The sequence below is a fragment of the Euprymna scolopes genome, chromosome 34 (genome assembly GCF_053919585.1).
Source record: "Euprymna scolopes isolate OS-2025 chromosome 34, ASM5391958v1, whole genome shotgun sequence".
NCBI classification, from domain to species: domain Eukaryota; kingdom Metazoa; phylum Mollusca; class Cephalopoda; order Sepiida; family Sepiolidae; genus Euprymna; species Euprymna scolopes.
In genome coordinates this window covers 20683514-20698304 of record NC_136515.1, presented here as the reverse complement: position 1 = coordinate 20698304, position 14791 = coordinate 20683514, and the positions used below count along the sequence as shown (strand labels likewise).

The 14791-nt window shown below is 29.8% G+C and overlaps 1 protein-coding gene across 1 annotated transcript in view; it reads right to left on the bottom strand.

Annotated features, from left to right (window-relative positions):
* LOC145259120 (uncharacterized) overlaps positions 1-2239 on the bottom strand; it is a 38584-nt gene extending 36345 nt beyond the window's left edge. The window contains exon 1 of the mRNA XM_080116792.1: positions 86-2239. Within this exon, the coding sequence (XP_079972918.1) occupies positions 86-1768 (1683 nt within the window). The 5' untranslated portion in view covers positions 1769-2239. The remainder of the gene's footprint in view (positions 1-85) is intronic.
* Positions 2240-14791: the final 12552 nt, after the last annotated feature.

Below are 14791 nucleotides of genomic sequence, written 5' to 3'. Positions count from 1 at the left end.
TTTGGGGAGACGGGAGTGATTCTATAAAAATACCATAAACTCGAAGACTGGTTGTTGTTATTATGATTATTAAGTGGATTCTTACCTCGTTTTCTTTCTCGATTCGCCGTTGTTCGCGTTGCCTATTAGTGGCAGAATGCCATACTTTTGCTTTTAAATGAACTTTATAACTTTTAGTTGAAGATGACAATTTTAGAAGCTGAGATAACAAACGTTCGTTTTCCCTTTCGATTTGTCTCGCCCTTTCGTTAGTGTGTGTATTGTTATGGACCGCGATGTTGTTCCTTTTACGATTCGAGGACGAAGATGAAGACGTCGAGGAGATCTGGGAATTGCATCTTTTCCACCTCTCATCCTCATCATCCTTACTTATCTCCTCCACAGCCTGCATTATTACGTTCATGTCTATATCACTGTAGCCGGATGCTGCGCCGTTCTTACTGTTACCATTAGAGCAGAATCCATTTCGACTACCGTTAATTAGCGGGGTTTTACTTTTATTAGCAGAAAATGATATACATTTGTCTTTAGCTAATGTCGGGGGGTTGTATTTTCGAGTAACGGTTGGGCTGTTTTCAGCTGATGAAGCTAACGGAGAAACATCAGTCATCTCAGATGCTGAAGAGCAATCGTCTTCATCTTCATCATCATCATCATCCTCATCATCTTGCATCCCTCTTCGTTCTATGTTATTACAGTTCATATCGTTTTTATTATTCGAGGAAGAAACGGCGCGGTTATTACTATTATTACGTCTTGATGTTTGCATACAACACCTTTCCGAGAAGGATAATCCGTTTTTATTAAGCAAGATTTTCCTAGGGGGAGTCGGTCCGTTTTTACCCAGGGATTTTACCACGGATCCGACATCGTTTTTAGTATTACTACTATTGATAATGTTCTCGTCCTCGTCTGTAGAATCGTCTCCATCATCGCCGCTACAACAGACTTCGTCCGCATCTTCTTCGCTATCATCGTCTAAAGAACTCAGATCGCTCTCATTGTTGGAATCATTATTCCCAGAGTCCGAAGAAAACGAAATACTTATTCCGTATTGATGTTGTCCATGGCGATGACAATTATTCTCGACTCGGGGAAGGACGATACTGACATTATGAGGGTCCGCACTTCCCAACTTTCCTCTCGTCCTCCTTTCGAGGTCGAAATCAGGATCATTATCCGTCGATTTATCCTTCCCTAATGCAGAATAATCCAGACTGTCCCCACCTTGCGATTTATCCGTTTCTCTCCGTACCTTTCCGTCCACTTCGTCATCGTCCGTGATCCTACTTACATCAACTAACAGATCTCCATCGTCTTCCCCGTCGTCCGTATCGTCCGAGATAGACACGTCTAAACCCGACTGGAGATCGTTTTCTTCCGAAGAGACAAACTTAAAATTAAAAACATCTTCATCATCATCGTCTTCTATGCCTCCATTCTCCGTCCTTTGAAGACTATCATCTTTGTCGATTCCGTTCGTTAACAAAACCGAATCATTCTTACGTCTTAAGAGTTCGCTCAGACCGATGTCCCCGTTTGGTCCCTGCTCGGTGTTTGCATTATTAGTCTCATTGTTATAGGCTGGGCTTTCAAAACAAACTTTATTGCTTGGGGTACTGCTCGAAATCAGAGAACACCGTTGTCGCCCTGGAGGGGGCTTTTCGTATACCTTGTTAAAGACGACGTTCTCTTCTTTGCGTCCGCCAGGGTCGTAGAAATCGAAATCCACCGAGTTGGTAAGGTCTTCCTCGTCGATCGAGGCCATGTTTATCAAATATATTCCTCTGGAAATAATACTCCAAGGTTATTCATCTTCCTTGCCTCTTGTGTGTTTGTTTAAATGGAGTTGGCGAGAATAACAGAGTTGTTTTGTTAGCAACAAGTGACGTCATGTCGCCTACGAGAACATCCGAGATTAACGTCAGAGAAGAACGTTCCGAAGAGGGTGAAGTCGGCGACGACGACGACCACGACGGCTGCTGCTGCTGCTACTATGGTGGCTGCTATCTGCCGTCACCCCCTTTCTTCGTTCTAAATATGTCAAGTGCGCGTATACAATTTTTTTTATACCAATCCTATAATAAGGGAGATAATGTGTTTGTCTGTCCGTAACGGTAACTACGTCACAACTCTATCAACGTTTCTTTACATCGTGTTTCCAACGAGTGTACACCTGCCGCCAAAAATGACGAGGAAGCATTTTTCCTGCTGTTAAAAATGCATCCTTTCCTTTTCGAGTATCACAACTATGTTAAGTAACCTATTTACTTGCCTCCCTACGAGGTCAGAAGTTAGAAACAAGGTCAGTTTTTAATGTGGGGAAATCCAACTCGCCAAAAATGCTTGTTCTGGATAGGAACAAAAATAAAAATTGTCTCAGTCATGAAGGACTTCTCCTCCACTGGCTGAGGATAGAAAAGTTGAAGTGTAGTATTAGAACAGATACTACACTGTGTTCCTAGCCAAATTATTTATAAACATGTATGAATGATCTGTGTGCGTTCAGCTAAAAGTCAAAAACTACACAAGACATGTCCAAAAAGCTGATATATTCGTTTAGGCAATAGAGATGTATTTTTTTTTTTTTTTTAAATTTATTTAATATTTATATTTTTAGTTTTCACCAGCAACAAAATTAGTTGGGGTAGGATGACATTTAAAGCGATTTTTTTTCCAGCAACCTTTGGTGGGGAAAAAAGTTCAAACTAAAATAGAACATTTCCATTGTCTACAACGGCAAATTTTAAAGAATACATTTTTAGATTTTATGTGGATTTACTAACTTTTCTTTCTATCGGAACATATGAACATTACACGTACACACAGATATTGAGTTTATTATATATATATATATATATATATTGAGTTTATCTATATAAATCAAAGATATATATATATATATTGAGTTTACATATATAAATCAAAGATATATATATATTGAGTTTACCTATATAAATCAAAGATATATATATATTGAGTTTACCTATATAAATCAAAGATATATATATATATATATATATATATATATATATATATATATATATATATATATATATTGAGTTTACCTATATAAATCAAAGATATATATATTGAGTTTACCTATATAAATCAAAGATATATATATTGAGTTTACCTATATAAATCAAAAATATATATATATTGAGTTTACCTATATAAATCAAAAATATATATATATTGAGTTTAATATATATTGAGTTTACATATATAAATCAAAGATTATATATATATATATATATATATATATATATATATATATATATATATATATATATTGAGTTTACATATATAAATCAAAGACATCACAAAACACAATTGCAACTACTCTTATAATTATTTCGGAATATTCTTATTTTCTGTAAATTTATCTAATCATGCCCATATTTTTTTATTTTCTTTTTAAAGTTAATGAGTTCTTATTCTTCTGATGAGTCAGGGCGGAAAATATTTAAAAAAATTGGCATAATAATTATATGATTGTTTCTGCGCTACGAAACAGGTGATGTTAAGAATTGAACATTTTAACATGCTGAAAGAAATAAATGGTAGACATCCTGGAATTTGAAATATAGACTTTTTTCACACACACACACACACACACACACACACACACACACACACACACACACACACACATAGTGAATAAATGACAAAAACACTATATTAAAAAATTCATGATGTTGACCATCCTATTATTTATTCCTTTAATTCAATTAACATTTACAATTCTTGACAGTATCTGTTTCGTAGCACAAAATCAATCAGAAGAAATAGAAACAATCAATCCATCAAAAGGAAATAAAGTGTGATTTGACATGATTAAAATCCGAAAATTGGAAGAGAAGCTGCAAATACCTTTAATATGTTTCCATTATGCCATTTTGAATTTCATATATATATATATATATATATATATATATATATATATATATATTCAGCCACTCTGATGAGTCGTAGATGACTAAACACGTATCAGTGGATAATTATATTTTAAAAATAATTATATATATTTATATATATATATATATATATATATATATATATATATATATATATATATATATATACTCGGGTTTTTTTATATTCAAAAGTAATGGACTAATGAATTCAACGAGGTTGTTAGATAGTGCTCAATAAAAAGAGCTGATAATACTTGTTTATTGTTATATAAACATGCTCACATCCCGCTGCTACAAATAGCCACTTGTTTCAATCAAACAACAGATATCATCAGGCAGCGACTTGACTATTCAAAAGTTCAATGAATAATGGATTTTTATTTTAGGTAGGAACTCTTTAGAAGTTGGAGTTAAAAAACTTAAAACACAGAACTTTTATTAAATAAAAAAGTAAAAAGGGAGAGGCAATTTAAATAAAGTTAAAAGATTACAATGGGGAGAGAGTGATTGAGAAGAGAAAAAAAGGAATAGAGACAGAAATAGAGAAAGAAAATAGAGAGAAAACAAAATAGAGAGAAAAAGAAGAGAGAATATATATATATATATATATATATATATATATATATATATATATATATATATATATATATGATATGGAGAAGAAAAGAAAAAAGATATAAATGGTTATTATAAAGAGAATAAGAACTAGAAGGAAAAGGAAAGAATAATGAGATCTAGTTAAATAGAGAAAGAGAGAAAGTAAGAATTTGACAGTATATAGAAAAAGAAAAAGAAAAAGATCTGCGTGTCAACCAATTTATGAACAATTATACAATTCAGTAATGAAACATATTATTACAAATACAAACAGAAGATACAATCCAAGCGTCAGAAATGAACGTGTCAAAAAAGGCAGTGAATGTATTCAGCTAGCATATTTATCCTCTTACATACGTCCACGAGTAAAATCAACGCAATTCAAACATACGTCTACCATTAATTAGGCCCTTTATGCTAAATGATATAAGTTTAAAGTTTTCGCGTTTTTATTAGATAAATATATGAATAAAAGAAGAAAATAATGATAAAACAATATTAAAATTATTATTAATAACAATAAACATAATAGTAATAATAATAATAATAATAATAATAATAATAATAAAAACAGAATAAAATTAATATTTATTATCTTTTTAATATAACATATTTAGCCATAAAAGGGGATTAAATAAATTAAATAGGTCCAATAATTATAAATAAAAAACTACTAATATTTATGTATATAAAAAGAATACAATACAAATATGTATATACACACACACACACACACACACATATATATCCATATATACACACACATATATATATATATATACATATATATATATACATATACATGCACATAAGTAAAGGTGTAACTATACTATTAAGTTGGAAGTTTAAGCTATTTAAGTATAGATATAAAGTCATATTAAATCACAAAATAATACATTCAAGACCAGATTACTAATAACACAGATACAAGTACACTTACCTATAAATATATAAATATATTCAGGCAAAAGAAGTAATTAAATCAACGAAATACTCCAAAGTAGCGACGCACAGGTAGATAGTACCCAAATTAAAAATAATAAGATACATATGTATATACCCACAGAGAACCAACCGACATACAAATAAGCATATATATATATATATATATATATATATATATATATATATATATATATATATATAATCTTATGTATACACATACATACAAAAAATACACAAATATATGCACACAATCATATACTAATAAACAACAACGAACACACACATATATATACTCACACATGAATATGTATCATTTACATAAATTATATATATAGAAATACATAAGAATACAAATAATTTGGCAAGAGTACAGATAGATGCATACACACATAGAAACATACAAATGAATTGAATAAACATGGGAGGGTATACCAAATAATATAGAAATATATAGATCTAAGTACACACGGTCATAAAATAAATACATAGACACATACATATACACACAGACACACAGGTATATAAGATAGGAGAAGTAAAGAATGAAATCAGGAGATGAGAAAGTATATTAATAGTATTTAAATAAATTATAGAAATCAGTGACAATTTTTAATTTATTTAAATTTTATATCTAAACTAAATTACTTAAAAGATGGTTTTTATAATGTTTGCAATTAATTGAATTTTCGTGCTTCTTATTTAATAATTTATCTCTTTCTCTAAAAGTAAGTATAAATAATTTCTCATAAAGACATAGGTAGCAAGGCGAGTTTAAAGATGAACAGGTTTTCGCTTTCTTTAAAATTTTCCAATTTACTATTGGGGAGTAACCTTGCTCTACTAGTTCATTGTAATATTTAGACAAGGAAGTTCTATTTTTGTACTCATTATTTTCAAAAGAGCACTTGTGACCGGTAAATCTTTCTTTAAAATTGTTATTTGTCATTCCTATGTAATATTTTTTTTCATTCGGATTTTCCTTAGTAGAAATAGTTGCTTGGTACACTACAGAAGTAATTTGACAATTTCCTTTAAGAGGGCATTTTGATTTAATTCTACAGTTACAACTTTCGGTAGCAATGGGTGTGCTATTTTTGTTTAATATTTTGTTATTATGTTTTTTAATTATTTTTTCAAGGTTTTCATTACAGCTATAACTAAGTTTTATTGTATTTTTATTGAAAATTTTATGTAGTATGTTATTAATAGGGAAGTGCTTTTTAATTAAGTTTAAGAATGTCATTCCTAGATTTGTTTTAAGTTTCAGATTAAAAGGGGGATTGTACCACAGGATTTTTCTCTTACGGTTTCTATTTGTATTTGTGTTTGGGTGTGTTGGTTCTATGAACTCAATTTGGGTGTTTTTGTATCCACTATCCTTAAGGGCCCTATTATAGAAATATTTATGTTTATTAAATGTTTCAAGATTGGAAGAATTGTCACTGATTCTTTTACTAATGGATTTGGGGATATGCCTAATGATAGATTTTGGGTGATTTGATAGGGGGTGTACATAAATTGGGTTTGAGTTTTCCTTCCTATATGGTTGGTAGATGCCTTTCCTTAAATCAAAGTTCACATCCAAAAAATTTACAGTTTTAACATCTGATATAATATCCACTTTTAATTTAATTCTACGGAATTCATTTAAGATAATCTTTTTGGTTCTTTCACATTTAGGGCCGTTGGATTCCTTGATGATCATCAGTCCATCATCACGATACAAGTCTATATCCATGACATTGATGTCTTTGGTTAAGTTGTATAGTATGAATAGACCTACTAAGTCTGTCATTTCAGCCGAATCCAAAGACCCCATGGAAATGTCAAACAGGTCATTTTGATCTTTTTTCAACCACTGATCATTTCCACTAATTAATGTAGTATTTCTACATGTCCGTATAATTTCAATTTCAGTGTCTTTTATATCAGACAGGAGTTTAGCAAACTCCATCACCTCTTTGAATAGTTCCTTAGATATTGAGGGATAGTAATTCACAATATCGAATTGTAAGAAAGTACAATTCTTTTTATTATGTATATTGGAAAACCATTTAATGGTATCCGCTGTGTTAATCCATAGATTTAGTTTATATGTTGATTTAATTTGATAGTTAACTCTTTCTAGTATATTTTTTACTTAATTTACCAATTTCGGGTTTCGTAGGATTAATTAACCTAGTTGTAGGTTTATTTTCAAAATTTATCTTATGGTCTTTAAGCAAAATATATGACTGTTTTTTTTGTAAAATTCCCACTCTATTACTAATTTTAAGTCTGTCAGTTATTTCTTTACTATCCTTGTCAATTTTTTTGCAAATATCTATGTTTGATTTTTTGTAATTTTTTGTAATATTTTCTTTAATAAGCTTGTTATATTCATGTGTAGTTAGTTTGTAGAAATTTTGCGTCTTATCTGCTTTAACGTAAAGGTAATCCGAGGTGTTGATTTTCTTAATGGTAAAATCCAAGTCGCTGCCTGATGATATCTGTTGTTTGATTGAAACAAGTGGCTATTTGTAGCAGCGGGATGTGAGCATGTTTATATAACAATAAACAAGTATTATATATATATATATATATATATATATATATATATATATAAATAATATATAATAATATAAATAGATTATATATATATATATATATATATATATATATATATTTTGTGTACAGAAAGTTGTTAGTTGAGACAGGTCATTGGTACCGTCGGTTTCAAGCCCGATAATAAGGCCCGTTTAAGGTATCCTTATCAAGCTCTCTTCAGCCAATATTCGTCTATCTTATAACCGGAAGTGTGAAGTATATATACCTCGCGAATCCACGTTCAAATCTCGTTTTGTATAATCCCTCCTTTTTTTTTTTTTTTTTTTTTTTTTATCTATCTATCTATCTATCTATCTATCTATCTATATCTATATATATATATATATATATATATATATATATATATATATATCGGATAATGTAATACCTAATTTTCAACTTTGAATTATTTTAATTTAAGATCTAATTTCGAAAAAATGTTTTTTTATATGAATCGATTTTAATTTGAACCCCATTTAATTTTAAAATCTCTTTCCTTATGTATAAAACCTTTAAAATCTGTATTGGTATCGGTTAAAAACTTAAAAATTCGTTTAATTATATCGAATTACATTTAAAATTTCCAAAAATACGTTTAAAGTTTTAAAAATATATTTTTAATTATATCGAATCACGTTTAAAAATTTCGAAATACGTTTAAAAATTATTTTTAAAAAACCCAAATCTTTCAAGGTTTGGGGAAGTGAGTATTTATCTATCCTAAGTGATTTCCCTAGTTTATTAACATTATTATATTTTTCTATAGTTTTAAATTCGAAATAGATTATAAATTACATTTATAAAAAAAAAAAAAAAAAAAAAAAAAAAAAAAATTTAATTATATTTTATATTACATTGATTAAAAATCTATAATATAATTGCGATTAAAATCCAAGTTTACCGACTAATTATTTATGTATTTACAATTTTTTCCCCTTATATATATATATATATAAACAACATCTAAGTGTTGTTCTTTTCATTGATCCAATTTATTAGGAGCCCCTTCCTTCTATGTATGCAACTTTTCAAAGCTTCACTCCTCACATTTAAACATTTTATTTTTGGGTCATGAATGGACCGGAGGATGTAGTATTTCTCTGCGTTACAGAGTGAGCATTGACTTAATTCCGGGACGTATGCTGGTCTATGCTCTATTTTTCTCCATTTTATGGAAAAGGGTGTATTTTTTTCTTTAAGCTCCCACACGCGGGTAGCTAATGCTGTATTCATCCTTGTTTTAGCTCTAAAGGAGCTCATATGCGCATAATATCTTTGTTTAAATTGGCCTTTTGTCATACCTATATATATTTCCGGTATATTTGTGGATTGTTCCGTTACTGTGGCCTCATAAACAAGGGATTCAGCTTTACAATTACCCTCCAATGGACAGCTATTTTTGGTCCTGCAAGAGCAGCCTGCGTTATCTATCTTTTTTGGTTCTTTGGATATTATCGACTTTATTGATGGAGCTGTCGAGTAACTAACTTTCACCGTGTTTCTATTAAAAAGTTTATGTAGTCTATGTGTTCTTGGAAAATGTTTGTCTAGAAGGCTAAGAAAACAATGCCCTACTCTAGTTTTAGTGTTTAATGAAAACGGAGGTAAGAACCAGATTATTTTCCGTTTCCTCTTTCGTTTTATATTTTCTCTATTCTGGGTTTGTTGAAATTTTATGTTTTCTTTGAACCCACTTTGATGCAGTGCGTCATTATAATATGGTGCTGCTTTCTCGAACACTTCAGCGTTCGAAGAAAGCCGTGAAATCCTTTGGCTAATGTTCGCTACCATATTTTTAAACACTGTGGGTGGGTGGCATGAACCCTTATTTATATACATGAGTTTTTCATTTAGTTTGTGGAAGGGTTTGTGTATTTTCTTCTCGAGATCTAGAATGGCATCTAAAAAATCTACTCTATCTAAATTTGTCTGTATTATTATTTTAAAGCCTAGTTTCTTAAAAAATTCAGTTAGGTCTTTTCTAAGCCTGTCTAGTGCACATCCATTGTAGTCACGCGATAGGCAAAGTCCATCATCTCTATATAATCCAAAAAAGTGATCTGGGAATTTATATTTCATGGTCTCCAGTAGAAAAAGTCCAACCAGATCACAGATATCCGCACTGTCATACGCCCCCATCGCGACGTCAAAGGGGTCTTCGGGGTTTGATTTTTTGACCCATGTTTTATCGTCAAAAAATAAAAGGGTCTGTCGAGCTTGCATGATTGTTTCCTTATCGAGCTCACTTATCTTTCTATATTTTGATGCGAAGATCAACGATTTTTCTAGGATTTCCTTAGTGATTGAAGGGTTAAAATCGATTCATATAAAAAAACATTTTTTCGAAATTAGATCTTAAATTAAAATAATTCAAAGTTGAAAATTAGGTATTACATTATCCGATATATATATATATATATATATATATATATATATATATATATATATATATATATATATATAGATATAGATAGATAGATAGATAGATAGATAAAAAAAAAAAAAAAAAAAAGGGGGGATTATACAAAACGAGATTTGAACGTGGATTCGCGAGGTATATATACTTCACACTTCCGGTTATAAGATAGACGAATATTGGCTGAAGAGAGCTTGATAAGGATACCTTAAACGGGCCTTATTATCGGGCTTGAAACCGACGGTACCAATGACCTGTCTCAACTAACAACTTTCTGTACACAAAATATAAGTACGCTCTTAAAATTTGGATTTTCCTTTTAATTGAGCACTCTGCTGGAATTCTTTTTCCAAAAAAAAAAACTAATCATATATATATATATATATATATATAAACATATATAAATAATATATAATAATATAAATAAATTATATATATATATATATATATATATATATATATATATATATATATATATATATATATATATAAAATCAAAGGGATGTAGTGTTTACCTGATATATGCAATGGTAAACTTTAATCTAATATAAATAATAGTATTTATATATAGATATAACCGAATAAAAAAGCTCAATATGCAATAGAGAGTACAGCTTATTATAAGAGAATGAAAATTAAAATTGTAAGTTGAACTTTACAATCAAAATTTATTGTTTGACTGAATACTCCAAAAAACAATTTACAAAGTCCTTATTCTGCGGAGTTTCAAAGAATGCTATTCTTGTTATTCTTCTCATCAGAGGACATAAAGAAATCAGCAAATTATATTTGTAGCAATGCTAGAATTTGCTAGTTATGGCATTAAGTGAAACTGCAATTTATTGTAGTTATAAATTGTCAAAAAAAGAAGTAAAATTGTTGGATATGTAGAAAAATATAAAAACAAACGGCGCATAATATTTCAACTTACATGAAAATTCTCTCAAGTTGATCCAAAATGCGAAAATAGTTCTTTAGAGAGAATGAAGTCCGAAATTAAATCCAGCGTGATGATGCATATAATCCGATTGGAAAGCTTTCAAAACTGATGAAATAATGGAAATTGTTTTTTTCCGGACAGTGTAGTAGCTGTTTGATTGTAAAATTCAACTTACAGTTTTAATTTTATTTCTCTTGTATATATATATATATATATATATATATATATATATATATATATATATATATATATATATATATATAACCGTAAGATGGGGTGACTCTGAGCACCCGTGGTGACTTTGAGCCATTAAAATAAAAAAATAAATGTGAAAAAAATAACTCCGCAGTAAATATTTGTTGCTGCGCCACTACGCGTCTGTAAAATTATGAAATCGTATAGGACCTGGAAATTATATTTAAAATTCAGAGATCATATGTTACTTACTCATTTAATTTTTTAATTTATATTTATTTTAAAGGATCAAAGTCACCCAAGGTGGCCAGTGTCACCCCAGTTTATCAGTTTATGGTACCATGAGGTCAAAGTTGAAAGAGTTGACCTTTGCAGACTCTACCAAACTCCTCCACCAATTTTGAGCCTAATCATTTGAAATTTACGATGTAGGTTACCTGAACATGTCAAACTTTTTAATATATATATATATATATATATATATATATATATATATATATATATATATATGAACAAATGATTAATAAAACATGTTAAAAGACATCTTGAAAAAGAGTTAAAAACATATTTAATTTTAAAAAAGGAAGCACAAGATAAGTGGATAGTCTTTAATCCGCGGAGTTTCGAAGAAATACTCTCCTTCTCATCAGAGGGCAGGAATTAGCAAAATGCGGGATCGGATTTTGCATGTAAAAGTATTTAATGAAACCACAAGTAAGTCACAGATCTTACTTGGTTAAAAAAAGGGTGAGGTAAGGGGAATAGGAGGTAAAAGAAAAAATTCCTGCCCTCTGATGAGAAGGAGAGTATTTCTTTGAAACTCTGCAGATTAAGGACTATCCACTTATCTTGTGCTTCCTTTTTAAAATTAAATATGTTTTTAACCCTTTTTCAAAATGTTTTTTAACATGTTTTATTAATCATTTGTTCATATATATATATATATATATATATATATATATATATATATATATATATATGCACATAAAGTTATGAACAGTACATAGGGCCCGAGCAAAGCCGGGCTGAACTGCAAGTAAATTTATATATATATGATAACTGTTTTTGCTATTTGACAAATTCACAGGTTCCGGTTCGATTTTACCATATAAATACTTTTTTCTATGGACTGCCTAATACCAAAACGAATGGGATTTACAATCTCCATGCTTTTACTGTTTGCAAAGGATCTTTGCCATTTCTTCTGGATGCTGGATTTGACAATTTTGGATTTACCTTCAATATTGGAATCATTAACGAGTATGGGATATAAAAATAATATCCATCTCTATTCCCAGAGCACCATTCGAATCGTATACCTGGAATGCATATTCTTTTTTTCTTGTTTAATCCAATTCTTTCATTGGATCACCTTAAAATGATGTCCTTTTCTATGTCACTTTAAAAATATTTGAATTAATTTTTAATGTATGTGTTGAAAAGCAAAATTATGTTCATCCATTATGATTGTTTTGCTAAAGACATTTCCTCTGAAGAGATGAACCACGCATTGAAAATCCTTGGATTAAGGAAAAACTTTAAATTTCATGTAATTCCTTGCTTCAAATAATACAATTTTGTTTAAAAATTCTATATATTTTTACTGCAAAAAATTTAAATATAAATCATACAATTCTCTCTCTCTCTCTCTCTCTCTCTCTCTCTCTCTATATATATATATATATATATATATATATATATATATATATATATATATATAGGGTGACCCACCCACCCCCCAAAAAACCGGCCCCAACTGTAATTAGGCCCCGTTTCTTAGTGTTTTGTCTGAATGAAATGAAACTTTGGTCATAACTGGTTTATTATATTCAAAACATCACATCAAAACACTAGGGTCTTTGGCCTTTTTTTCTTTTCTCCGTTCTACAGCATATGTTCTAGATGGCCTCCATTTAGCTTTTGTTTTTTTTGGGTTACCCTGTATATATATATATATATATATATATATATATATATATATATATATATATATATATATATATATATTCCGTAAACTGGGGTGACACTGGCCACCCTGGGTGACTTTGATCCTTTAAAATGAATATAAATTAAAATAATAATGAGTAAGTAATATATGATCTCTGAATTTTAAATATAATTTCCAGGTCCTGTACGATTTCATAATTTTACAGACGCGTAGTGGCGCAGCAACAAATATTTGCTGCAGAGTTATTTACACATTTATTTTTTTATTTTAATGGCTCAAAGTCACCCCGGGTGCTCAGAGTCACCCTATCTTACGGTAGTCAAATTGTCGCCCAAAACCTAATTAAAAAGCTTGCCCTATGTCTGAATACACTTTATGTAAAATTTCAAATGTTTAGACTCAAAATTGGCTGAATAGTTTGCTAGAGACGGCAAAGGTAGATCTTTTTTAATTTTGACTTCTTGGCAGCCAAAATTTCAGCCAAAAATCAATTAAAAAGCTTGCCTTATGTTTGAATACATTTTATGTAAAATTTCAAATGTTTAGACCCAAAATTGGCTGAGTAATTTGGTAGAAACCGCAGAGGTCAATTTTTTTTTAAAACTTTGACTCCAATTTTGACCCCTTAACATTTATTGTTTTGGACTCAGATCGAATTAAAAAGTTAAAAAAAAAAAAAAAGTTTGATCCATGTTCAAGTAACCTACATCTAAAATTTCAAGTGTTTAGACTTAGAATTGGCGGAGGAGTTAGGTAGAGTTTTCAAAGGTCAAATCGTTGAACTTTGACCACTTGACAGACAAATTTCTGGCCTAAAACTGATTAAAAGGATTTTCCAAAATCTCAATACCCCTTATGTTATATCTCAAGTTTGTAGATTAAAAATTGACAAAGTAGTTTGTTAGGGAAATGTACACACACACACACACACACACACACACACACACAATTTCGCTTTTATAGATATAGATTTAAATTTAGGATAATTAGACGTTAACCAGATGAAAAATATCATATTTTCAAGAATCGAAATTAAAAACTTTCGTATAATAATATTCATCTCTATTCTTGGGGCACCACTCAAATTGTGTACCTGGACAGCGTATCTTTTTTCTTGTTCAATCCAATTCTCCTGTTGGATCACCTTAAAATTATGTGTTTTTCTATGTTCCTTTAAAAATATTCAAACAAAATTATGTTTATCCATAATGATTATTTTGCTAAAGACAACGGATTAAGGAAAA